The 25606-nt window shown below is 40.3% G+C and overlaps 1 protein-coding gene across 5 annotated transcripts in view; it reads left to right on the top strand.

Moving 5' to 3' along the window:
* The window catches only part of ANO6 (anoctamin 6), a 236138-nt gene extending 210987 nt beyond the window's left edge, over positions 1-25151 (top strand). For 3 of the 5 annotated variants that reach the window (XM_011936063.1, XM_011936061.1, XM_011936062.1), the window contains 4 exons: positions 1148-1353; positions 5497-5699; positions 7372-7477; positions 13910-17070. In XM_011936063.1, the coding sequence (XP_011791453.1) occupies positions 1148-1353; positions 5497-5699; positions 7372-7477; positions 13910-14116 (722 nt within the window). In that variant the 3' untranslated portion in view covers positions 14117-17070. Of the gene's footprint in view, positions 1-1147; positions 1354-5496; positions 5700-7371; positions 7478-13909; positions 17071-24784 lie in introns of those variants that run through there. The other 2 variants (XM_011936066.1, XM_011936064.1) reach the window with 2 other exon arrangements.
* The last annotated feature ends 455 nt before the right edge of the window (positions 25152-25606 follow it).

Genomic DNA, 25606 nt, shown 5'->3' with positions numbered 1-25606 from the left:
TCACTGCTTATTGCTGCTGCTCATGACTCTGTAGCATCACCAACTCTGGTCCTTGCCTGGCTCACTTCTCTGCATGAGTGCTCCTGCCTGGCCTGTGGGACATACTGGATCCTTCTAGCCCTGTCTGCTCTTCTGCAACATGCCCTTTGCCTCTCAGACCAGAAGCAAATGCCAGTTCTGCTTGTCTCGCCACACCCTCCACAGCCTCACCCTCCCTGAGCAGAGTCGTCCCTGCCCCCTGTCTGAGCACGAGGCCTAATGGGGCTCTACATTTTCCTCCCATCCACAGTCTTAGTTATGTATCTGTATATGTTTCCTCTGAAGGTCTGCCAGTTAGGAGGGCAGGGTCTAAAACTGAGTTTCCTTTTTTGGATATTTTCTTCTTCCGCTCCATAGTATCACCCCAAAAATCTCTGCTGCCGCATTTATAATAAGGCCGTGTCAATTACAAACAAGGAGAAAAGAACTTCTAAGCCACCACTCAAATTTTGACTTCTTATGACCACAAGGACCACAACTAACATCAAGATCAAGAATCTTAAGGAAGGATTTTATAACTTAAGACACTTTTATCCCATTTATTTCTGTGATTTCTAATACTATAAAATTCTCTGAATGCACTGCACTTGCATTTGCAGACTCAGGGGAGCTCACTCATTTGCTTGTTCTCAGCATATTTCTTCCAACATTCTCTAAGCATAGCCTTCCCATGGGTCCATTTCTTTTTCTCTTTAACTTGTTAGATAATGCCACAATATTTCTTTTTTCTTAAAAAAAAAAAAAAAATCCTAAACCACAAATCATCTTCTAACATTCTATTTCAGCCCTGAGAATGAATAATATGCTTATGATGTCTCAAATTTATTACCAGCAAATAATTCTGGTTGACTAAAGATGTCTAAATATATTGGTCCTATTAAGTGTATACATGTGAAAGAAATAGGCGATAATTAGTCTTCTTTCCAGAGATTTTATATTTGTGTTTTGTTTGAATTCTTTCACTGTTGAACACTAAATTATTATTTACCACAGATGTGTTTTCTCTCTGGGATTCAGTTCGTTTGCCTTTCTCTTTCAAGAGTAAAGAAAAAATATGTTGTCCTTCCATCCACCACCACTCCATGATGTGTGTCCATTCCATTGACAGTTATTCAGTTTGGGTTCGTCACCTTATTTGTGGCCTCTTTTCCACTGGCCCCTCTGTTGGCTCTCGTGAACAATATATTGGAAATAAGAGTGGACGCATGGAAACTGACCACCCAGTTTAGACGCCTGGTACCAGAGAAAGCCCAGGACATTGGAGCATGGCAGCCCATCATGCAAGGAATAGCAATTCTGGCTGTGGTGACCAATGTGAGTAGACCTAAGCTTTACAGGGTAAAGACCTTGAAGATGCATTAGATTTGCTACCTAAGGAATCAAATGTTTAGTGTTTTTTAAAATGGGAGGAAGATGCTAAGTCTGTCATCCACATAAACGACATAGCTGCTATATATAACCACTTGTTAAATGTATTTTCATTTTGTATATAATTATTTTTAACTGTCAAGACCGCCTACACAGGTACTGTTATTGCTCATTTGCTAAACTTTTTATTCAATATGAAATATGGTAATGATAAGTACTAACACTTTTAATCCTCACATAACTATAAAAAGAGTTATCAGAAAATGCTTTTTTATAATGTGGATAGAAATCTGTTCATTTAGACTTTGAGGGCCCTAAAATAAGATCATTCTACCTTGTTTTACTACATATTCCAAAGCATCAACCTAAAATATTAACTCTGATGGTGAAGTATAAACACTCTGTGCACTCCTGATTACCTTCCTTGACTCCAGAGCAGCAATTCTTAAAGGAGGGAGGTAGGTGGGTTTCATCACCTTTCCCACCCCACCCTTAGGTCTTTGCTCGCCATGCTCTGATCATTGGCTGAAGCAGCCTCATGCCCTGTATATATCACAGCTGTGAGGGGACAGAACTCAGTTGTTTACAGCCTGTATTCATTGATTATGGGCCATCTGAACATGTCATTTTTATGTACAGCCAGAAGGGAGTTCTCAGGCAATGCAAATTGCATGCCATCCCATTAGAGGAACACCTTCCCAAGAAGTGTCCCAAAACTAGGGCCATTGCCTTCCATATTTCACTGACAGTCTCACTTCCAGGTGAACCTTCCTAAAAAAGTGATTCCCCAGTTTTGTTTTCTTAAGCCACATCTTCCCTGAGTCCCCAGCCAAAACACCAGAAGTTGGCAGTGCCTGTAGGAGACGTTGGCAGTGCTTGTAGGTTAGGCTCTGGATGACGGAAGTTACTGAGCATTGTGGGCTCTAGAGTCAGGTAGACCCGAGCTCCAGTTCCCAGTACTGTAGCTGCATGATCTTGAGCCAGGCGTTACCACTCCAGAGCCTCATTTTATTATTTGTAAAATTATTACTTCCCTACCGCATATCATAAGAATAGTACATACCAACCACAATATGAGGGAATTCGTTGAGGTAATGCATGAAGCCTCATTTCTATTGAATGTTAGCTGCTGTTATTTAATCATCTTCATTACTCACCATTGTTAGTAACAGTGACTCTGAGGAGTTTGACAGGTACCCCAATTGGAGGCAAAAGAATTCCAAAAGTAGTCACTGTCTGGACTATGGTTACAGTTTTATACAGTAAACCTGTATAACCTAGCTGTCATCCCTACCCCAGAACATTAAATATATCTGAATTGCATGCTATCTGTACTATTTGGAGAAAGTTGCAAATCGCACATAAAAACCAACTACTAGGGTATGTCAGTTTCCTTTCACCCAGGTACTCCACACCTTCAACATCTACGGTGCTGCAAAATGAAGACTGATGTTTAGAAAAATGGCCATGATGCCTTTCAAGTTCCTCAGTCATAAAACAATGAATCTGTCATGTTCAGTATGCTCTAGTACACTGAGCTGGGCAAGAACGTGGACTTGTGTGCTTTAAGAAAATTTTCAGCAGCAAAGTTTGAAACTAAAAGGGTTTTTATTTGCAACGAACCAGAAAATTCAGTTGACTCAAACTCTCCCTATTCCTCAAGCATTCTAGATTGATTGTATTAGGTACCTTTTCCCAGCATCCGTGCCATGGCTCCACTCCATGAGCACAGAAGGAGGATTGGCTGTTTCCAAGGCGACTCAGTGTGTGTATGTGTACAGATACTCACGCCGGCTAATTGGTGCTATTGGTTCTTATCCAATAATGCCTTTTTCTTATCACTTAACCTAGGAAAACTGCTTATGAGATTTGTGACATTGATTAAACTATGGGCAATCCCTTTTTCCATATTAGGATTTGTTATACTTCCAAGATGGAAGTTATACATCCACATACATAGGCATCTGTTTATGTGTGTGCAAGCATTAAATGTGTGTCTTATTCCCTCAAACACCCAGTATGTATCTCACAACCTACTGTCTACCAAAAGAGAATAACCACCAGGATGAGAATGAGCATCAAGCAGGAATTTGGTATAAAATCATTCATTTTAAAGCTGCTGGTTCAATAAATAAGCTGAATTGACATTGTTGTATCATGCCAGAGCATCTGTTATTGAAGACCAATTTTAATTTATTTTTATATAAATGGAAAACTGTGTGCAGAACAGCATGGGAAATGAAGCACACTGCATTTATTTGTACTCTTGCAGCATGTCTCTCAGAGCAGCTCAATTCAGGAAGAAAAGTATCTTGTCAGAAGACAATAAAATTATCTTCCTTGTTGGAATTTTTTTGTAGCTTCCTGATGCACATCTGCCAGTGATTCTATAAAAAGATATAGTTGAGTTAAATGATAATAGCAAAATTTAATCTATTGAAATCTGAGGGAAAAAAGGTAAAATATTCTTGTGGCTCCCCAGTACTGACAGGCAGAAACACACTCATATATATACATTTTTCACATCAGAGGAAATGACAAAGCTGGTTCTAGTGAGGGAAATTTTACAATAGAAAAGCCCCTTAATTGTTTTTTCTTGCTTTGCCTGAGATTTGGTTTGTGGTCTCACTGTGTCTAAACCATATGTTCAAATGAATACTATTAAAAATCATGTTAAGCCAAAAACATGTCTGCTTTTCTGCCTCATCAATGACAATCATTTGGCTATTTTACTCACATAGAATTTGGTTTAAAGTAAAATCCTTTCTCCTTCGTTCAAACCAGTTTTACACACTGGAGAGTTTAAAGCCCAAATTAAAAAATTTTAGAGAAAATTCATGTAATTCATAATAGCTTTACCTCCTAATAGATGTCTCTCTGACACACAGGTTTATGATTGGCCCATATTTACTCCTTTCATCTAGGAACATACTAAATTTTCTGTATGTTGTTGTTTAATTTATAATTTTCATAACTTCATCCACTTAATCTTTTTGAAGTTTAGAGACTTAGATACTAGATCAAACTAAACAGACATTATTATTTGACTATGTATAATTCTTTCTGCCACCCAAATTTTGCTAAAATTAATAAATGCTCGCACTCTAATGAAGCGACGAACATAACCATGTACTGAGGGTTTAAAACAAATCAGGTCATGGTTTGACTTGTCTAAACAAATCAAAATACTATACAGGAAAAAAGTGAACTTAGAGGTCATTATTTAAATTTAGATCAAGGAAAACATGCAGTTTACATTGTGTTTATGAAAAGCAAGTGCTAAAATCAATTATATAAAGCTGAATTATTTTCATAACATTGACTCTGATTACATGTGCAAGTCTTCTAGGCTGAGGTCAGTGGCTCATGCCTATAATGCCAGCACTTAGAGAGGCTGAGAGAATTGCTTGAGGCCAGGAGTCCAGACTAGGCTAGACAACAAAGTAAGACCCCATCTCTACAAAAAATGTTTAAAGATTAGCCAGGCAGAGTGGAGTGCACCTGTAATTCTAACTACTCAGGAGGATCACTTGAGCCAAGGAGTTTGAGGTTACAGTGAGCTATGATCATGCCAGTGCACTCCAGCCTGGACAACAGAGCAAGATCCTATCTCACTATCTGCATATATTTTGCAGTTAAGAAAGAATTAAGATTTCTGAATCTTTAAAAAAAAAAAAACAACATGATGAAAATAGCAAATCTGCCATATTTGTTAACCTGACCTATAATAACTATAACTTCGGCCGGGCGGGGTGGCTCATGCCTGTAATCCCAGCACTTTGGGAGGCTGAGGCGAGCAGATCACCTGAGGCCAAGAGTTCAAGACCGGCCTGGCCAACATGACAAAACTTTGTCTCTACTAAAAGTATAAAAATTAGCCGGGGTTGGTGGTGCGTGCCTGTAATCCCAGCTACTCAGAAGGCTGAGGCAGGAGAATTGCTTGAACCCAGGAGGTGGAGGTTGCAGTGAGCCAAGGTCATGCCGTTGCACTCCAGCCTGGGCAACAAGAGCAAGACTCCGTCTCAAAAACAAAAAACAAACAAAAAACCATAACTTCATTTTCGCTTTGTTGTTTTTCTCCCAAAATAGGCCATGATCATTGCTTTCACATCGGACATGATCCCCCGCCTAGTGTACTACTGGTCCTTCTCCGTCCCTCCCTATGGGGACCACACTTCCTACACCATGGAAGGGTACATCAACAACACTCTTTCCATCTTCAAAGTTGCAGACTTCAAAAACAAAAGCAAGGGAAACCCATACTCTGAGCTGGGTAACCATACCACATGCAGGCAAGTTCTGCTTTACTTGTTTAAAAATGCACTTCATCTTTGAAAGGGGTTTTCTTGTGACTTAATTCTGTTTGGTGTCATTTTTTTAATTATTTAATTTTTATTTCTTTACAACTTCAGGATCAACTAGGTGCTTTGGTGTCATTTAAATCAAGCTGCTAGAGACATTTTTTCCCCATAGCTTTCTCTTGAGTGAAACTCAGAAAATGTATATGTATGTATGTTTATTAAAAAGTTAATGAAGACTAGGGGTAGAACTTTCAGACCAAACCATAAAGATTTAAAGATGAGAGTTTCAAAGGATTACAGGGAGATTGATTCCAAAGAAAAGTCATAGAAATAGAGAAACTTCAAGAGGTCCCAGAACAAAGATAATTCAGTTGTTAATACTATTGTGTTATTCAAGCACAATCTGAAGATATTGAATGATGGCAAACTAGCACCTCACATAACAGGGACATACAGAGAGAAGAGATGTAAATACTCAGCTGAACAGTATTATCTAAAAATATTCCAAAACTCTCTCCATCGATTTTAACGGCTGGTGAGTTCAACAGTGGACAGTATGTACCAGGTAAATTACCAATTGACAGTTTGTGAACTGTAGGTCATCGACCTTTTTTCCTGGATCATAGAGTTTCACCTAAAACAAGAGGCTTTACAGTTTATTTAGTCCAACTCCTCAAAGGCTTCACTAACTCAAATTCTCAATAATGCAACCAGGAAACCAGAAATAAGCCCAAAATAAATGTTTGTGTTACACCTAGTGGAGCCTCTTTACAATTCTGTATTGAATCTCCTTATGCTTACTTTCCACAATTCTAATCAGAAATTAAACTCTTCTAGGTTTCATAGCTTACAGGCATAAAATTAGATATGTACTACCTGAGGAAGATACACCAACAGCAGTTAACAGTTGATATCTGACAAGAATTAGATAAAAAATTATAGCAAGCAGATAGTACTCTGTATGAGGAGAGAGAGTCCCATAGCTAAATGAACCCTGATGATACCATTATATAAATAAATTTATAAACATGATCCCTTAAACAGGAATTGTTTTGAGAAAACAGGGATAAATGTTGGGAGAAAAAATTTAAAACTTTAGTTCTTTTATAAAGATGGGTTATTTTCTACAAAGATGGACCCTGTTATTACCATCATTCTCTGATTAAATATTAAATGAGGTATAACTGTAGTTATTTTGGGGCTTTGTTACCAAATTGAGCTTTAAGAGAAAATGTATGTGATGTCCAGTTTAAAAGAGCATTGAATCAAATATGATCTCTACTTTTTTTTTTTTTTTGAGACAGAGTCCTGCTCTGTTGCCCAGACAGGAGTGCAGTGACGCCATATCAGCTCCCTGCAACCTCCACCTCCCGGGTTCAAGCAATTCTCATGCCTCAGCCACCTGAATAGCTGAGATTACAAGCGCGTGCCACCACGCCTGGCTAATTTTTGTATTTTTAGTAGAGATGGGGTTTCGCCATATTGGCCAGGCTGGTCTCGCACTTCTGGCCTCAAGTGATCCACATGCCTCGGCCTCCCAAAGTGCTAGGATTACAGGCATGAGCCACTGCACCCGGCCATGACTTCTTTTTAAATGGGGCCTTTGTTTACAGTATTCAGTCAAAAAGATTGGTCTCCCAATATGTCTCCATTTCGTTTTCAGGTATCGTGATTTCCGATACCCACCTGGACACCCCCAGGAGTATAAACACAACATCTACTATTGGCACGTGATCGCAGCCAAGCTGGCTTTTATCATTGTCATGGAGGTAGGAAAAGTATGCTTTCAAACAGTTTATAAGGATGTGTATTTGCAGACCTTCCATTAAATGTTGCCAACTCCATACTTAACATGTATGATACCTTATCACTTGCTAATATTTTAGGAAATATGTTAATCAGTTTTGACCTGAAAATATTCAAACAACTTCATTAATGAGAGCATTATCTGTTTTTAAACTTTAAAAGCATGTTATATGCAAAAGGGATTCAATTTCATTCTTTACTAACTTTTTAAAATTTAGGGCACTGGGCAGCATGTTGGGCTGTGAAAGGGCTTATTCAAGATGAGTAAGATGATGTGATCTCTGCCTGTGAGAAACTTTTATTGCTGGGAGAGTTTGAAATTGACCAGCTCTGAAAAATGACTAAGGCAACTATAAATTTGTAATTGATGTAGCCAACTATGCTTCCTATGCAGAGTGAATTAGCTACTGCCAAATTATAAAGTATCAGAGGTTACTTAATTGGTATGGTCGATAGGATTGTATTAAGCTGCAAGAAGCAGAAAACGCAGTCTATGGTGGCTTAAATAAGGTTGATTCCCCCTCCAACCCACATAACAGAGTTCACGAAAGTATGTGGTTGCTCCTGAATCAGTCAACACCAGTTCACTGATGGAAGCAGTATATCCAGTTCTTGGATTTGCTCTCATATATGTGTCCCCTTATGGCTGCTGAAATTCCAGATAACAAATTACATGCAAAGCAGGAAGAAGGGCGATGCTAACCATATCCAGTCCTTTTTGTCAGGAAAGAGTGCTTTGCCAGAAGCCCCTACCGTGGACTTCCACCTACATCTCATTGACCAGAACTATAGCATGTGGTTTTCTTAGCAGCAAGAGGGGCTGAGGCAGGTGGATTTCATTTGCTCTGAATAAAACCACTCAGCAGAGAAGAAGTGGGGTAGACTCCCTGGCTTTTTGGTACTTACACTAGCTGTTTTTTTTTCTTTTTCAAGTAGCTACCAAACATTAAACAGGGAAGACAAGTAACTCATGGTTAGTTCACCATCGTAAGTGGCTTTCTCAAGTACAGTATGTGATATATCAGCAAGAGTCACAAGTTTCTATTCAAACATGTAGTTGATGAAGTGATTGGCCTTCTGCTTTTGATATTGTGGTAGACCATTTAATTGTCTTTACATATGCAGTGGACCATCCCCACTGCAAAACTTCTAGAGCCAGCTTGATAATTCCTTTGCATTTCTGAGCTCACTGGAAGGGAAGAGAATCTACAGAGAGAGGGAAAACTAGGTGATGGGCTTTTTTTTTTTTTTTTTAGAGACAGAGTCTCACTCTGTCGCACATGCAGGAGTGTGGTGCCATGATCTTAGCTCACTGCAACTTCTGCCACCCAGGTTTAGCCGATTCTCCTGCCTCAGCCTCCCAAGCACCTGGGACTACAGGTGCATGCTACCATACCTGGTTAATTGTATATTTTTAGTAGAGACGGGGTTTCACCATATTGGCCAGGCTGGTCTCGAAATCCTGACCTCAAGTGGTCCGCCCTCCTCAGCCTCCCAAAGTGCTGGGATTACAGGCATGAGCCACTGCACCCAGCCTAAGTGATGGGCTGTAATAGGGCAGTGAGCAGGGTTATGTTATGCAAGGGTGACATAACAGAGAAATTCCCTGTAGTGCTGGAGGGCTCAGAGAGCAAGCTGGTACACATCAGTGCCTCCATCTCAGAGCTCAAGGAGATCATGCCTTGGTTCAGAAGGGAAGTGGAAAAACTGAGCTTGAGATTCCTGGATAAGCCAGAGACCCAAAACAGGGCTGCATTTGTCTCAATAGAAAGAAGTGTGTTTCTTCTCTGGAGAAAAGTGTCCTCAGTTTAGACCCCAGGTTTTTCTCAGATCAAGCTAATCAAATATGAGCACACAATCAAAGATGGTCAATAACAAGAGGTGATTTAAAAAAAAAAAAAGAAATATGAGATTCAGCAGGAAACAACTGATTTGGACCCTCAATAACCTCAAGGGTTTGTTTGAACTGTCAGATAAGAAATATAAATTAACTGTATGTGAAAATATTTAAATAATTTTGGGTAGAATTTTAAAAGAGCAAGAAACTAAAAAAAAATTATAAGGCAATTTTGAAAAAACTAAATGGAACTTCTAGAAATTAAATCATTGGTGAAATGAAAAAAAATAACATGAATGAAACAGAAGTTTAGGCAAATCTGAAGAGAGAATTTGTGAATTGGAAGATAGGTCTGAAAAAATTACTCCTGATACATTGCAGGGAGATAAGAAAATAGAAAATGTGAAAAAAAATGTTAAGTGATATGGAAGAATGAGAAATACTAACTTAAAAAAATGAAGCAGAAAATGGATAAAAGAGATGAAAGAGTTCACAGATCAGAAAGCATGACATGTATCAAGCAGAATAAAGAAATCCAGTTACACATATTGCAAGGAAAATGCAGCACACCAAAAATACAACCTTGGAAGTAACCAGAGGAAAAAAACTGATGACTAACAGAGAAAACTAAAGCGAAAATGGGAGTAGACTTTTTAACAGTAACAACGGAAGCCAAGAGAGTAATCTATCTCCAGAATGCTAAAGAAGGTAGCTATAAACCTTAAATTACAGCAGAAGTTTGAAATCTTTCTGCAATGAAAACACCAGACCATGTGGTTTTTACTGGAGAGTGATACCAAGCTTTTTAAAACAGATCATTTCAATCCTATACAAATGCCTTCAGAGATCAGAAAGAGGAAATACTCTCCAACTCATTTGGTGAGGCTAAGAGTAGCCTAAATCCTAAAATCAGACGAGAAGAGAGAAAGGAAAATAAAGCCAACCCTGTTCATTACATAGATGCAAAGATCTAAGATGTGTAAAGTGAGATGATGGACATGTTAATTTGTTCCACTATAAAGTAAGTCCTCACTTAACATCCTCATTAGGCTCTTGGAAACCATGACTTTAAGATAACAACATCTAACTAAACCAGTGTTTTTTCTCATCAATGCTGTAATGAAACAACATTGAAGGAAATGATGTTGTTGGAGGACCTGGAGTTGCAGTTTCCAAGAACCTGTCGATGATGTTGAGGACTCACTACATACATGTGTCTTACAACATCATGTTGTATACCTTTACGCAAAAATTTTTAAAAATGTACAAATCTGAATCTAGCGATATATTTTAAAAAGATAGCATCACACCACGAGGCTTTAACCTGGAAATGCAAGGGTGACATAACAGATTAATTCCACATATCTGTAAGTATTCCCTACCTCAGAAACAGATGAAAGAACTGTTTCCTACAGCATCAACCTTTGTCCCTTTGCTATATAATTTCCGTTATCAGTAAACACACTAATATCTCTCACATCTCAAAATTCTCTCCATCCTTACCTCGCCAGTCCTGCTTCACTTCTCTTCTCCTCTTTGTGGCCAGCGCCGTTGAATGAGTTGCCAGTACTCATGCTGTCCTCGATTCCTCTGTCTTTCTGTCATGCTTTCACCCCCTCCACTTCACTGAAGCTGCTCTTGCCAGTCACCAGCAGCCACCACTTCTCCACCCTCCCCTCACCTGACTTAGCAACTTTTGACTCAGCAAAAATCTGAGTCAAAATTTCACTGAAAATCTGACTTCAGATTTTCCTCATCACTTACCCCTGGAAACTCCTCCTCACTGGGCTCCTAGGAAAATACACTTTCCTCCTGCGTCCCTGGCCATTCCACCTCAGGTTCTATGCCAGTACTTTATACTCTAGTGATCCTGGGACTCATCCCTTTGTTGTCTTCTTTTCTCTCTCCTTGGTCTCTTGATGATCTCCTGGAGTCTGTTGGCTCTGAATACCATCTGTATGCTAAAAGGACCTTAAAATGGTTGTTTCCAGAGCACCCCTCTCCTGAACTCCACCCATGAATCCAATGGCCTACCTGACGTTTCTGCTTGAATGCCTAACAGATGTCTCACATCTACTGCCCCACATGCCTATATTTTCGTCCATTCACTCCAAATGTTCTCCTCCCAACCCAGCCCCAAATCTCTCCCATCCACAGTGTTTCCCTCTTGATTATGGCAACTCCATCTCAACACTGCTCAGGCCAGAGTCCTTGGAACCCTTATGCTATATCCAATCTGGTTGACTTTTCCTTTGAAAATATATCAGTGAGCACTTCAGACCAACTGTGCTGCTACCACCAGGTCAGAGCCACTATCATTTTTTTTTTACCTGGATTAGGGCCAGAGTCTCCTAGCTGGGCTTGCTCTTGTCTTCCTCTCTTACTCAGAGTCAGAGCCAGAGTCCTCACAGTGGCACACAAGGCCTCATGGATCCAGCCATGCCCCAGTGCCCCTCAGACATCATTTCTCTCCTCCTCACCTACTCTGCACCATCCTTGCCTTTTCTTGAATGCACTCTGGAGGTTTCCTCCAAACCAGCTCTGCATTAGCTATTCCCTTTGCCTAGAATGTCTTTCCTTCTGATATCTGCAGGGCTTGTTCCCTCACCTCAAAGTGTTTGCTCACTTAGGCATATCCAGACTAATCTACAGAAGAATCTCTTCATAGTACTCATCACTTTTTAGCACCATGAATAATTTGTTTTTAATTATAAGCTTATATTATCTCTCTCCCCTTGCTAGGTCAGAGATTTTTTATTGATAAATTTAAAAATGAAAAGGTATTTAGCCTCATTGGTAATCAGGGAAATGCAGCGTAAGACCAAAGGGAAAGTCCATTTCATAATCACTAAATTGGTCTAAAAAAAAAAAAAGTCTAATCCAGCCTGGGCAACACGGCAAAACCCAAAATTAGCTAATCAGCTGGGCGTGGTGGCAGGTACCCGTAATCCCAGCTACTCAGGTGGCTGAGGCAGGAGAATCGCTTGAACCCGGGAGATGGAGGTTGCAGTGGGCCAAGATCGCACCACTGCATTCAAGCCTGGATGACAGTGAGACTCTGTAAAAAAAAAAAAAAAATAGTTTGATGATACCAAGTGCTGGCAAGGATGTAGAACAACTGAAACTATCACTGCTGTGGGAGTGTAAGTTGGTATACCTGCTTTGGAAAATGTTTTGATATCCTCTTATAAAATGGAACATTCACATGACAGAGTCTCAGCAGTCCCACTCCTAGGTCCACACTCTTGAGATATTTGCAGATAATGCTCTAGGATTCCAGCACAATAATGTTCACAGCAGCCTTGTTCCTAAAACGAAAACTGGAAACAATCTCAATGCCTGTTCACAGGGGAACAAATAAATTACAGTGTATTCACACAGAAGAATATTATACAGCAGTGAAAATTAATGGACTAGTTTTATAGAATAACATTGATGAATCTTTTTTTTTTTTTTTTTTGAGATGGAGTCTCGCTCTGTCGCCTGGGCTGGAGCGCAGTGGCCGGATCTCAGCTTGCTGCAAGCTCCGCCTTCCGGTTTACGCCATTCTCCTGCCTCAGCCTCCCAAGTAGCTGGGACTACAGGCGCCCGCCACCTCGCCCGGCTAGTTTTTGTATTTTTTAGTAGAGACGGGGTTTCACCGTGTTAGCCAGGATGGTCTCGATCTCCTGACCTCATGATCCGCCCGTCTCGGCCTCCCAAAGTGCTGGGATTACAGGCGTGAGCCACCGCGCCCGGCCAACATTGATGAATTTGAGGCAATAGTTTTGAACAAAAAGCAGCCTGGCGTGGTGGCCCAAGCCTATAATCCTAGTGCTTTGGAAGGCCAAGTTGGGAGGACTGCTTGAGGACAGGAGTTTCAGACCAGCCTGGGCAACATAGCGAGACCCTGTCTCTACAAAGAAATTTTAAAAGTAGCCAGGCATGGTGGCATGCACATGGATCACTTGAGCCCAGGAGTAGGAGGCTTCAGTGAGCTATGATCACGCCACTGCACTCCAGCCTGGGTGACAGGGTGAGAACCTGATCCAAAACAAAAGAAAATAATTTCCAAAAGACTGCATGCAGATCATAAAGGTGAAGTCAAGCAAGACTATATTTTGAGGGTCTATATATATATTTTGTCAAACTTTTTAAAAAATAAGTGAGAATGATACACATACACTTGTTCAGATATGATAGCATTGACTTTAGCAGAAGTGCAGGGCCGTTAGGAAAAGAGACACAAAATACAACAGCATTGTCAACATCCTAGTTGTTAAGTTTAATGGTGGTTTTTTGGGGTATTCATTTTTTCTTTATCCTTTATAACCATTATATGTGTGTGTATATACTTTTCTACATATCACATAGTATTATTTATATGTAGAAAGTGACAGTAACTGCTAGACAGAGCCACACTATTGATTAGACATGATGGCATCAGTGGTTGGATGTGTGTGTAAAATGTCCACTGCCTTGTCCAGATAAACTGCCATAATGAGAAGCAAGAATGAAAGGAACTCGGTGTTCTCCTCCATTGCTTTGTGAGTGATATTTTTCTTCTTCTCTCCCCCAGCACATCATCTACTCTGTGAAATTTTTCATTTCATATGCAATTCCCGATGTATCAAAACGCACGAAGAGCAAGATCCAGAGAGAAAAATACCTAACCCAAAAGCTTCTTCATGAGAATCACCTCAAAGATATGACGAAAAATATGGGGGTGATAGCTGAACGAATGATAGAAGCAGTAGATAACAATTTACGACCAAAATTAGAATAAGAGCTTTATGTTCTGAGAAGCACTTTAAGGAATTTAGCTCTGTCAAAATATATTAGGAATCACTAATGAGAATGTTTAAGTTAAATCACTTTGGCAAATACGAGTCTTAACTATTGCCATTTCCACATGTATTATTTTTCAGTTTCAGCTAGCAATGCAGAAACTGGAAAATGTAAAACTTAGATCATGAAGGGCATAAAACTTATCACCTGGAAAACCTAAATGTTACCTTTTTCTGATAAATTGCAATTTGACAGAAAAAGTCCCTTAGTGTGCTTAAAAACCACCCCTTCTAAAGTAGAATGGATTCTTTGTTTTCTATATGATTACTTTCATTTCTGTCTATTCTCAGGCGCGTGATCTCCTTTATTTTCAGGCCATGTTTTATTTCTTCACTTTGCTAGAACTGTTCCAGGGTCATCTTTTCCTTGCAGTACCATCATTATAGATTTAATAGCTTTCATGTGATTAAAAATAGCTAACTAGACTCAAGGATTCACAATAGTTAGGTGTATTATCAATACCTCCAGAAAGGAAACCTCAGTTAATCAGAGGAAATAGTTTCAGTCTTCATTTGAACATGTCTTTCCATCTCAAAAAAATACTTGTAGTAGGTTGGAATGAAGATAGCAAGGTTTTGAAGTGTATTTGTCCTAATCCACAGTGACACTTTTTCTCTTCCAGGAGCCCTCCTAGGACGTCCCGTGCCTAATCAATGTTGACTGCTTTGCAGATCTCAAGGGAATAAAATGACAAAAATAGGGAAAGTTACAGATTCAAACAGCATTTTAACTCATGTTGATCTGGATAATTAATTTATCTTTTCTAAAGATGTGTAGTTTCTTGGAAAACAGTGATATCACATGATTAAAATTACATTTTTATCAACGTAATTGTCTGGAAAAGACAAGCCCATCAATTTTCTACCAGTTGACTTTTATTCATTAGATACAGAAGGTGCAGTATTACACATCACCAGCTGCCTTTGCGAATAGCTTACTACACAGCCATTGGGGCATGACTGTGTGCATGGGCAGAAACAGCAAGTGCCCCTATTGTGGTCACTGGTTGGGGAGTGCCTTTTGTCAAGGAGTCTGTAGGACTTGGCTTATTTCTATATGCCAAAGTGATCAACACACCAAAGTCTCTGCCATAAAGAATGTGGCTTCCTTGCATCCTCCATCCTGTTATTCCGGGCCCAGTAATTTGATGTAACTGTCAATTGTACTAGAGACAGGAGTATACGGAGATTATTCATCATCAAGTAAAGAGACTCTAGATTAGATCTGATTTTTTGGCCTCCTCTAGAGTCAATCAGGCAGTTAAGAGTAATAAAGGAAAATGGTTTGGTCACAAACCCTACCATTATCTGGAGATTACTTCCTGCTGCACTCCTGTCCTGCCATGCACGTCTTGCCCCCTCACTTTTGTTCAGCCTAGCAGCCTACTTCACGTTATTGCCTTGTAAGTGTCGGGCCTCCTGAGGCTCTGGAAAAGACAGGGAGCCAGGCCCTCTCACCCCTACTGGTAACAGGTCAGTGCTGGGTACAGGAGAGGGAGCTGATTTGCATCATGGTCATGCTGCATGGGCCTCACTGGGATGCTGTTAAATGCCAGAGGAGCCAACCTATCAGAATCCTAGCAGCAACGGGAAACTCAGATTTTAGAGGCTTTTTACAAAAAAGCAGCTTAACTCCAGGTCATGATTTCAAATGCCTGCCATGAATGATTTTTAAGTATTTATGTAGGATCCATCAAAGCAGTATTCTCGGCTTTTGAATTGTCTTAATGATCAGGGACACCATTTCACTGTCTCTCTTGATCATGTTAATGATGTAGTCAGAGTTCAAAACAGGCCACATGAGGTCTGACTGCACTGGGATGGAGAAATGAATTTCTTCCCACTGAAGGAAACTCTTTCTCATTCGCAGCCAAGATGGGAGTGCTACTGTTCCTCTCTTCACTTCTGAGATACTGCTTCTAGAAGCGGGTGTCACTTCCTCTCTATTACCTCTTCTCTGAAGTGTGTGGCTATCTCCTTGTGTTTAAATTTGGCAATTACTCGCCATGTATGTCAGCATAGAAAAGGAAATATTTTTACCTTATCTCCTGTATGTATGATAGAACTGAAAAGAAATGTGCATTTGTTTTCATAGCCCCAGCAGAGAAAATCCTCTTCATAGATTACATGCGCTGCTGTGGACAGGAGGGAACAAAACCCTCTACATATTTAAAGGCACCAAATGTAATATCTGACACTGTTAAGATGCCCAAAAGAGCAAAGTTGTAGTGGAGATGCAGGGTCGTTTCCCCATGCCATCCACAGTGTTTGTTAGTGAGTCCAGGGCTGACTTGCAGTGATGAAGAAAAGCAGGGAGCTGTGTCTGCAGACAATGGTGGCTGCATCTGTAACTGGCTTCAGAGGCAGCAGCCCTGGGGAAATTGATGGGTGTGGCAGTGGACCTGTGAAGAGGGAGAATCTGGCCCTCAGCCTGTCCAGTGTTAACCACTAGAGAAACTGAGCTTTATATCCTTTTGTATTGCCTGTGAATTTTAGCATATTGAAACATTAGACCAAATACTCAGGGGATTTTTCATTAAACATCCCTCAGATAATTTAGCTGTATGTCATTAGAAAGGGAAAGCTATCATTTTTATTTTAAAAATAAACAAGGCCATCTTGTAAACTGTCACCAAAGTCTTCCCTTTGTTATTGCATGTGTGTCTTGAATTTCATAAAACATTAATTCACAATAGGGGGTCAGAATGTACTCTTGTTGAAACACTTCTTGTACCATTTTATGTTCATAATTATGTTTGAGAAGGTAAAAATGTATGAGCAGCTTAAGTGAAGTAGAACTATTCACGATGCTTTTCATACATTGTGGCATAAGATGTAAAGTTTGTAATTAATGTTCATTTCTGTGCATTTTAATATTCTTTTATAATTATAAGCATTTTAATAAATTCATTTTTACAAACAATAGTATGTTCTATTCTATATTGTCTTAATGTTTTTAAGGAAGAGAACAAATACATATCTGCTATTTACTAGTGGCCAGTTGTGTATCCCTTAGATAAATGTATGCTTTTATGTAGATTTTTCACAGGCTTCACTTCAGAGATTTGCTTTGGATTTTTAAAAATTATATTGTGTATTAAGGTTACAGGTCAGAAAAGGTAGTTATTAAACTCAGCCAATTCCTCTTCTTCTTGTCAATCTAGCACATTTTACCACTTTTTACCAGACTTTTGAATAATGTTTGGTTTCACCTACTAGTTTAATGAAATGTGTTAAAATATCTGCAATAGCATTTATAAACGTAGCATATTCCATTCATTTCCTTTCTAAAATAGTTGTTATATGACCAATAGTGACCCAGAAGACGTAACTGGCAAAACTAGAAACCTCTTTCTCTTGCTGCCTTCTCTCTATAGGACACCTTTCCCAGGACCATTTAGGTTGTGTTCCCTGTCACCCCTTCATTACTGAGACAATATGTAAATGGACAATGGCCAGACCATATGTAAAAGCAGAACTCTACCTACACCCTGCCCCTGCCTATCTGCAATAGTCACCCCAGGGAGCCAGCCTGCAGTAGCTTATACTAACAGAAAGTCAGAGTGCTCTCTCCAGTTACAATCCAGGTAACTAAAGAATAACTTCTGTAATAATTGGCCCAATATTACCAGGACCTGAAGAATAACTGACAGCTTCCCTAATTTGGGTCCCTGCTTATACCTTAGGACCAACGAGAGAAAGCCAAATATGCCCTGCTAATCATCACATAGGCTATCCGCTTCTAGTTAGCTACCTACAGCTTCCCACATCAGCAGCCTCCAATCAGGCATAGCAGAAGCCTTCCCACTCTTCTGCCTGCCTTTGAGTCTTTGTCAAAACATGAGTGACAGTGGATGACTCCCTTTGCGATAGCATACTCTGAATAAATAGCCTTTCCTTCTAATGTGGATGGTCTTTGCTTATTTCCACATTATGATCAATACAATGGCAGTGGATGTTTGCTGGGCAGTCGGACAAATACTCGAGTGCGTTACTTTGGCAAACTCCTGCCCTTGGATCATACTGGGGTTGGTCAGGAGGGAGGTTGGTCATGATGACAGATAAATCCTGGGGAAATGTAGATTGGATCACTGGGAATGAAGCTGTGAACCCAACACGATGAGTTTTGCCATTGATAAGCAATGGGGAACCTGTGGAAAACTTCAGAAAGGAATGCTGTAGGCAAGAATGTGCTCTTTGTCCCTGGTGAGGACTCATCTGCCTTCTCTCCTAAGCTCTCTTTTCTGATGTGCTCTTTGAGCCTCCTCGCCTTAAGATTCAAGGAGTTTGGCGGCAGTTCTCACAATAGGGAGGCTGCCTTGCAGCATTCCTGAGGGGAGAAGAAGAATGGACCCCACCCAGAGCCTTCAGATTCCATGGAGCATTCAAGCATAAATGAAGGGGAAATCCTAGAAAAACCTGCTGTGGCTGTGACAATTTCATTTTATTTGGGGAGATGTTTTCCTTTGGTTATGAAACAGATTTTACAAATGCTCTTAACAGCATTTCCATTTCCCAGCAGAAAACACAGATAAGGCAGGTGGCCCTTTAAACCCCTTGCCTCATTCCCAAAAACAGTTCAGCACGTGGGATCCTTTGCAATGCTGGAATGATTTTTGTCGCTTTACCTACTGGAAGATACCCCTGAGATCGGTCCTACCCTTCATTTCTCATCATTTCACCTGTTTTTGGCCATAATCAAACCTAGTTCTTCTAATTAGAACCACTTTGCACAGGAACTCAATCAAGTAGACCATGATTCTTAATATTGTTCAGGGTGGATACGCACATTTATGTTACAAAATACCCTGCCATTACTTTCTTGTCATTGTCGCTTGAGGTGAGTCAGAGTGATACATCGCTGTCAGTCACCTAAGAGGAAGCTGCAGGTAAGAGGCCCTGCTCTGTGGTACAGAACAAGCTACAGCCCCGGGAACAAGCAATAGCACTGGCCGCAACAAAATTCTCAGGCTGACCCCACTGCTGGGCCTTTTCTCCCCTACTTTGTCTTTAAATCAAATTTCAAATTTTACCTTCACATATTTTGGTTCCTTTGGGACAATCAATATTCACTATTGCAGGGCTCTAGCTTCAAGATCACAATCTTACAGCAACCCTTTTCCCAGGACTGGGATAGAAGAGGAAGGAGGGAGGCAGTGCAAAGAATCCAGGGAAATAAAAGTCAATTAAACAAAGGGGGAAATCTCTCTGGAGACTCCAACAATTAACAGAAGGCTCCTTGGCCCTCATTTCTGGCTCTGTGGAAAAAAAACCTCGGGGTATAACTAAGAAAAAACATTCCATTTCAATTACTCCCCAAAAGACTGAAAAGCAAACATACGTAAGGAGCAGCTCCCAGGAAATTGTTTAAATTGCTCTTTTCTATTGGTGATGGTGGGGCAAATACAACCCCAGGAGCTCTCATGGGACCCCAGAGAGAACTATCACATTCACACTCACCCTTCATTAATAACGAGGCAGGTTAAATGCGTTCTTGAGACCTCTTCTTCAGTCTCCTTCATAAGGATAAATCATTGCATTACCTTCCTTGTTTTAATCTAGGAAAATGCACTGAAAGCCTAGAATAGAACTTTTTTTCCCAGACAATATTCTTCCACATCATCTCTTGGAGCTCTATTACCTGTTCAATGTGAACAGTGTAATTCCTAATACTTGATTATGGCACTCCCTATTATAAAAGGAATGGGTCCCTGGATGTCTCTTCAGAGCTTTTTCCCTGGGTTTTCCTATTGTTTTCAGGGCTCCAACCCTTGGCAGTTTGTCAGCCTGGATAATTCCACAATATTATATTATTGTCTTCCAAAGCTTGTCTTTCTTAACATATCCAGTCATGGGCAACTAATTGCTTAATAGGAATTCCCCCACTTTAGCTGCTGCACCTAATAGTAAAAAAGAGGGCATACCAGTGTCCTCACAAACCACCCCTCAGTGCAGCCCAGTTTCTGCCGGGATGACCAGTCTGTTACAAACATATCTTGGTGTCAGTCCTCCAAACAGTTTCTTAGGAACTCTTTGACCAGGTCATGCTACCCAAACTAAACCACATCTTTGTCATCTGTGAACCAGAGCCTGGGGCAAATGTACTCCCCTTCCTTCCCACCTACCCTGCATATTGTAAATGATGAGAAGGAAAGGAAACTTTGGGGTAAAAACTGAAGGTTTTAATCTTCTAAGAATAACTATCTTAAGACTATAGTTAGCATCACCAAAAATATGCCATGTTTTAAATAGGGTGGACAAGTACATTTAGAGTACAACACAAACTCACTGAAAAGAAAAAAAATGATGAAGGCAAGGTCTGGGGCAAAGACAGCATTGATGGTTGTTTTACCTGGGTTCAAGGCAGCCTGCCTGTGATATGGGAAAGGACGTAAGATTTAGAAATAGAGGACCTTGATTCAAGTCCTGGATCTGCCACTTGCCAGCTTCATAAATTTTAGGAAGTTAAGAAACTGAATATATAAATGAACAATGGCCAGAGCATATATAAAAACAGAACATCGATCCTCAGCCTGCAGCAACCTGCCCAGAAAAGTAACCCCTTTATCTACAATCAGCCCAGAAAGCCAGCCTACTGCAAGTCAGACTTGTAGGAGGTCAGAATGCTATGTCTAGGGACAATCCAGGAAGCTAAACACCTCTGTAACAACTGACGCAATATGACTAGGAATTGATGAGTAACAGCTTCCCTAATTCCGGTTCCTGCTTGCACCCTAGGACCAACCAGAGAAAGCCAGATATGCTCCCCTAACCATAACATAGAATGCCCACTTCTGCTTGGCTGCCTACAGCTTTCCCATGCCAGCAGCCACCAATCAGGGCATAGCTGAAGCCTTCCTACTTCTCTGCCTGCCTTTGAGTCTCTGTCAAAACACTAGTGACAGTAGCTGACTCCCTTGCAATAGCAAGCTCTGAATAGCCTTTGCTTGTTCTCATTTGGCTGATCTTTATTTCCACAAAGGTATTTAACCTCTCTAGCCTCTAACTTCCTAATCCATAACAATGGGGCTAGTTTCCACTACTTGGCATCATTATGAGGTCCCTAATGTCTCTGCTTCTCACGCTGGATTCAGGATGTATAAGAAACCACAGGATCAACATGAGCAATCCTCTTGGAGGTGAGTGTTCAATGATTAAAGGAGAAATGGTCATATTAAAACAAACACAGATATATTTTGAAATTGCATGCAAAATTCAGATGAATGTTTAATACAAAATAACAACCTTTAAATAAATTCTGGCTGGGCATCGTGGCTCACATCTGTAATCCCAGCACTTTGGGAGGCCAAGGCTGGTGGATCATCTGAGGTCAGGAGCTAACGACCTGCCTGGCCAAAATGATGAAACCCTGTCTCTACTAAAAATACAAAAAATTAGCCACGTGTGGTGGCAGGCACCTGTAAGCTCGGCTACTAGGGAGGCTGAGGCAGGAGAATCGCTTGAACCTGGGAGGCAGAGGTTGCTGTGAGCTGAGATTGCGCCACAAGAGTGAAACTCTGTCCAAAAAAAAAAAAGAAAAGAAAAGAAAAGAAATTCCACACTTAGAGTAAGCTGCTTCATCCAGGCCCCAGGGTTATACCTTTACCTTCCTCAGTCTTCAATGAAACGTGTGTGGGAAAGACTGACAAGGTTGACATATGTTGAAAGCACCTTGTCAGCCATGAGATTCTAGAACAGTGTTCTCAAAGTGTGGTCTAGATTCCCCTGGTAGGGTCTAAGGCCTTTTCAAGAGGTCCACAAAGGCAAAACTATTTTCCTAATAACACAAAGACATGATTTGCCTTTTTCACTGTCACTCTCTCACCAGCATAGAGTGGAGTTTCCAGACACTCCATGACATGGAACATGGGCAAAGACTGAATGCAGGAGCAGGTGTGAGCATCTAACTGCTTGCTATTAAGCCAGACATTAAAAATATAAAACAATGCCACTCTTCTCACTAGATTATTTTGAAAAGTACATTCTTTTTCATTACATTTTATGTTTTACATGCAATGGGCTTATTCTTATTTTAAAATTCTTTTAATGTTCTGTTTTCATTTCTAATACGGTAAATATTCATAAGTATGATTCACACAAACAAAGGTTTTTGTGGGCTCTCAAAACTTTTTTTTTTTTTTTAAGAGACGGAGTCTCGCTCTGTCGCCAAGGCTGGAGTGCAATGGCCTAATCTCGGCTCACTGCAACCTCTGCCTCCCGGGTTCTAGCAATTCTCCTGCCTCAGCCTCCCTAGTAGCTGGGATTACAGGTACACACTGCCACACCTAGCTAATGTTTTATATTTTTGGTAGAGACGGGATTTACCATGTTGCCCAGGCTGGTCTCAAACTTCTGAGCTCAGGCAATCCACCCACCTTGGCCTTCCAAAGTATTAGAATTACAGGTGAGGCCGGGCGCGGTGGCTCAAGCCTGTAATCCCAGCACTTTGGGAGGCCGAGAGGGGTGGATCACGAGGTCAGGAGATCGAGACCATCCTGAGCTACACAGTGAAACCCCGTCTCTACTAAAAAAAATACAAAAAACTAGCCGGGCGAGATGGCGGGCGCCTGTAGTCCCAGCTACTCGGGAGGCTGAGCCAGGAGAATGGCGTAAACCCGGGAGGCGGAGCTTGCAGTGAGCCGAGATCGCGCCAGTGCACTCCAGCGTGGGCGACAGAGCTAGACTCCATCTCCAAAAAAAAGAATTACAGGTGTGATTACAGGTGTGAGCCACGGCACCCAACCTCAAAACTTTTTAAGAGTGTAAAATAGTTCTGAGAACTACTGTGTTACAAAAATTTGAACCAGAGCCAATCATGGCATTTACATTTAAGTTGACTAGTAAAACTTCCAGCATGAGGGTAGTAAAAAAGACCAATGCAGTCTTTCCACTCTCTATGCATGTGAAATCCATTTTCTGGTCAATGCCAAACTCTAGTAAAGCTCTGTCTCTGATGTAAGGTCTGTGCTGGTGCTTCTGCTCAGGCAAGCTGCCTCATCCTGCCCAATGCCCACTGAGCTCTCGGTCTTCCTCATTTCCCAGTTGTCCGTCCTGGGCTACATAGTGTGATAAGGCCTGCTGTGGTTTCTTTTGTGTATCCTACCACATTCAGCACGTGTGTGTGTGTGTATGTGTAAAATATATACACCCATATATATATTTCATTCCAAGCTGTTTCTCCTGGAAATCCTGGAGTCCCCGAAAAGGAAATGTGATCAGCAATACAGATTGAGCATCCCTAATCCAAAAATCTGAAATCCAAAATGCTCCAAAATCAGAAACTTTTTGAGCACCAATGTGATGCCATGAATAGAAAATTCCACATCTGACGTGATGTGGCAGGTCACAGTCAAAATGCAGGCACCATATACACACTTTGTTCACCATCCCCAAAAGAAAATACAATTACCTTCAGGCTATGTGTATCATTTATATGTGAAATACAAATTTTGTGTTTAGACCTGGACCCCATCCCCAAGATATCCCATTATGTATATGTAAATATTTCAAAATTCAAAAAAACTGTAATTTTTAACACTTCTGGTCCCAAGGATATCAAATAAGGGATATTCAACTTGTAGTAGTGTGACTAGTGTGCAAAAAGTGATCACAACTATAAATCCTGGGGTCATCAAGAGGCCCATTGCAAAAACATGACCCATATTGATCCTGTAAGCCATATGCAGGGAGTAATTCCATTAAAGGTATTTCTTTCAAACAGGGAAGATTGTGTATTTATTCAGTATTTATAGCACACCTGGAAGAGAGATGTTCAATAAATACTTGTTGAATTAATGAATAAATGCCTCATCTGCCCTGATAATAGATTTTCTAGCCAAAAGATTTAGGAAGTATATCCAGGAAAGTAGCATAATGTTAAAATAAGAATGACAGTTCTTATTTTAGAATGACAGACACCAAAGAATGACAGCTCAAGACACCAAATCAAGATGATCAAGATGACAGACACCAAGAATGACAGCTCAAGACACCAAATCAAGATGGGTAAAGCTTGGTTTGGAACAATGGCTGAGTAGTCAGAAGTCCTGATGGTGAGCTGTGAGGACTGTGAGGAAGCGTCACCAGTGTGTCTTGAGTATAGATGCTGCTACTTCTCCAGCCACCAGCCCACCACTGAAGTGAGTCACAGTCCGGGTTAAATAGCCTACTAGAGTGGGCTGATGCCAGTGCCTAATCACAGGTCACACAGAGGCCAATGCAAAAGGCCAATGAAATGGATCTGGGATTCTGAATTTCTCAATCCCCATATCAAAACACTACATTGAGCAAACTCCCAAACTCATCTGCGGTGTGGTTCTCATGGACTAATTCCCATCTGGTCTGTCCAATTGGAGACAAACCTAAGCAGGAGGCAAATCAAACAAGGCTATCATGATATTGATGCCCTGTTACTTCTTGTCCATGGGAGAATGGTAAAAGGTAGTCTGTCTGGACATGAGGGCATTTGAATTTGGACCTTTAAACAAATTCTCAAAAGATAAATACTGACTCTCATTTTCATTCAGCTTACCTGAAGACAATAATTACCAGAGTATTCAAGATATGATTTAATTGCTGCTTTTTTTTTTTTTTTTTTTTTGAGACAGCATCTTGCTGTGTTGCCCAGGCTGGGGCACAGTGGTATGATCTTGGCTCACTGCAATCTCTGCCTCCCAGTTGACTGCTATATGTGTTATAAGTTTATCTATGAAATAAGATTTTTGGAACAACTAACTTCTGACTTTACTGATTCCATTATATATTTTATATGTCAATAATATCTTTTTTGTTTTCAGTTACTTTCTTTTTCCTTCTACTTTCTTTGGGGCCAACTCCATGTTTTCCTTTATCGAATGTGTTAAGTTAGATTTATTCAATAATTCATTCAACAAATATCTGTGTGTCTATATGTGGCCAGCATTGTTTTATGTGCTCAAGATGGAGTAGTATTGTTTGGCTCATTAATTTTCCAATGTTGGCATTTAAGACCATTAATTTTCCTCTAAATCCTATTTTAGCTGCAACCTATAAGCTTTTATATGTAGAGTTTTTTGTTGTTGCTATTATTAAAAGTATTTTAGAATTTTCTTTCTTTTGCTTTTCAATCTGCAATGCCTTCATGCCATTTTAATTTTTAAAAGGTAATTTAATTGAGCCTAATTTCTTTTTTACCTAATAGTTGCTTTGTTGTGTGATTTGAATTTTGTAAGACAGTCCTTATATTATCAAGTCTAACCTTAAATGCATTAAAGCAAGAAAAGTTTCTGTATACTGTAACACTGATTTTTTGACATTTATTGAGGCTTGAGTTTTGAACTGCCATATAATCTGTTTTTGTAAAGATTTCTTGTGTGCTTAAGAATATATTTCTTGAGGACATCGGCAAGATGATAGGATAGGAAGTCCCAGGCATTGATTTATTTATTTAT

This window comes from Colobus angolensis, unplaced genomic scaffold, assembly GCF_000951035.1.
Source record: "Colobus angolensis palliatus isolate OR3802 unplaced genomic scaffold, Cang.pa_1.0 Scaffold150, whole genome shotgun sequence".
NCBI lineage: Eukaryota > Metazoa > Chordata > Mammalia > Primates > Cercopithecidae > Colobus > Colobus angolensis.
The sequence above is the reverse complement of the archived record's forward strand: the minus strand, read 5'-3'. Positions and strand labels throughout refer to the sequence as shown.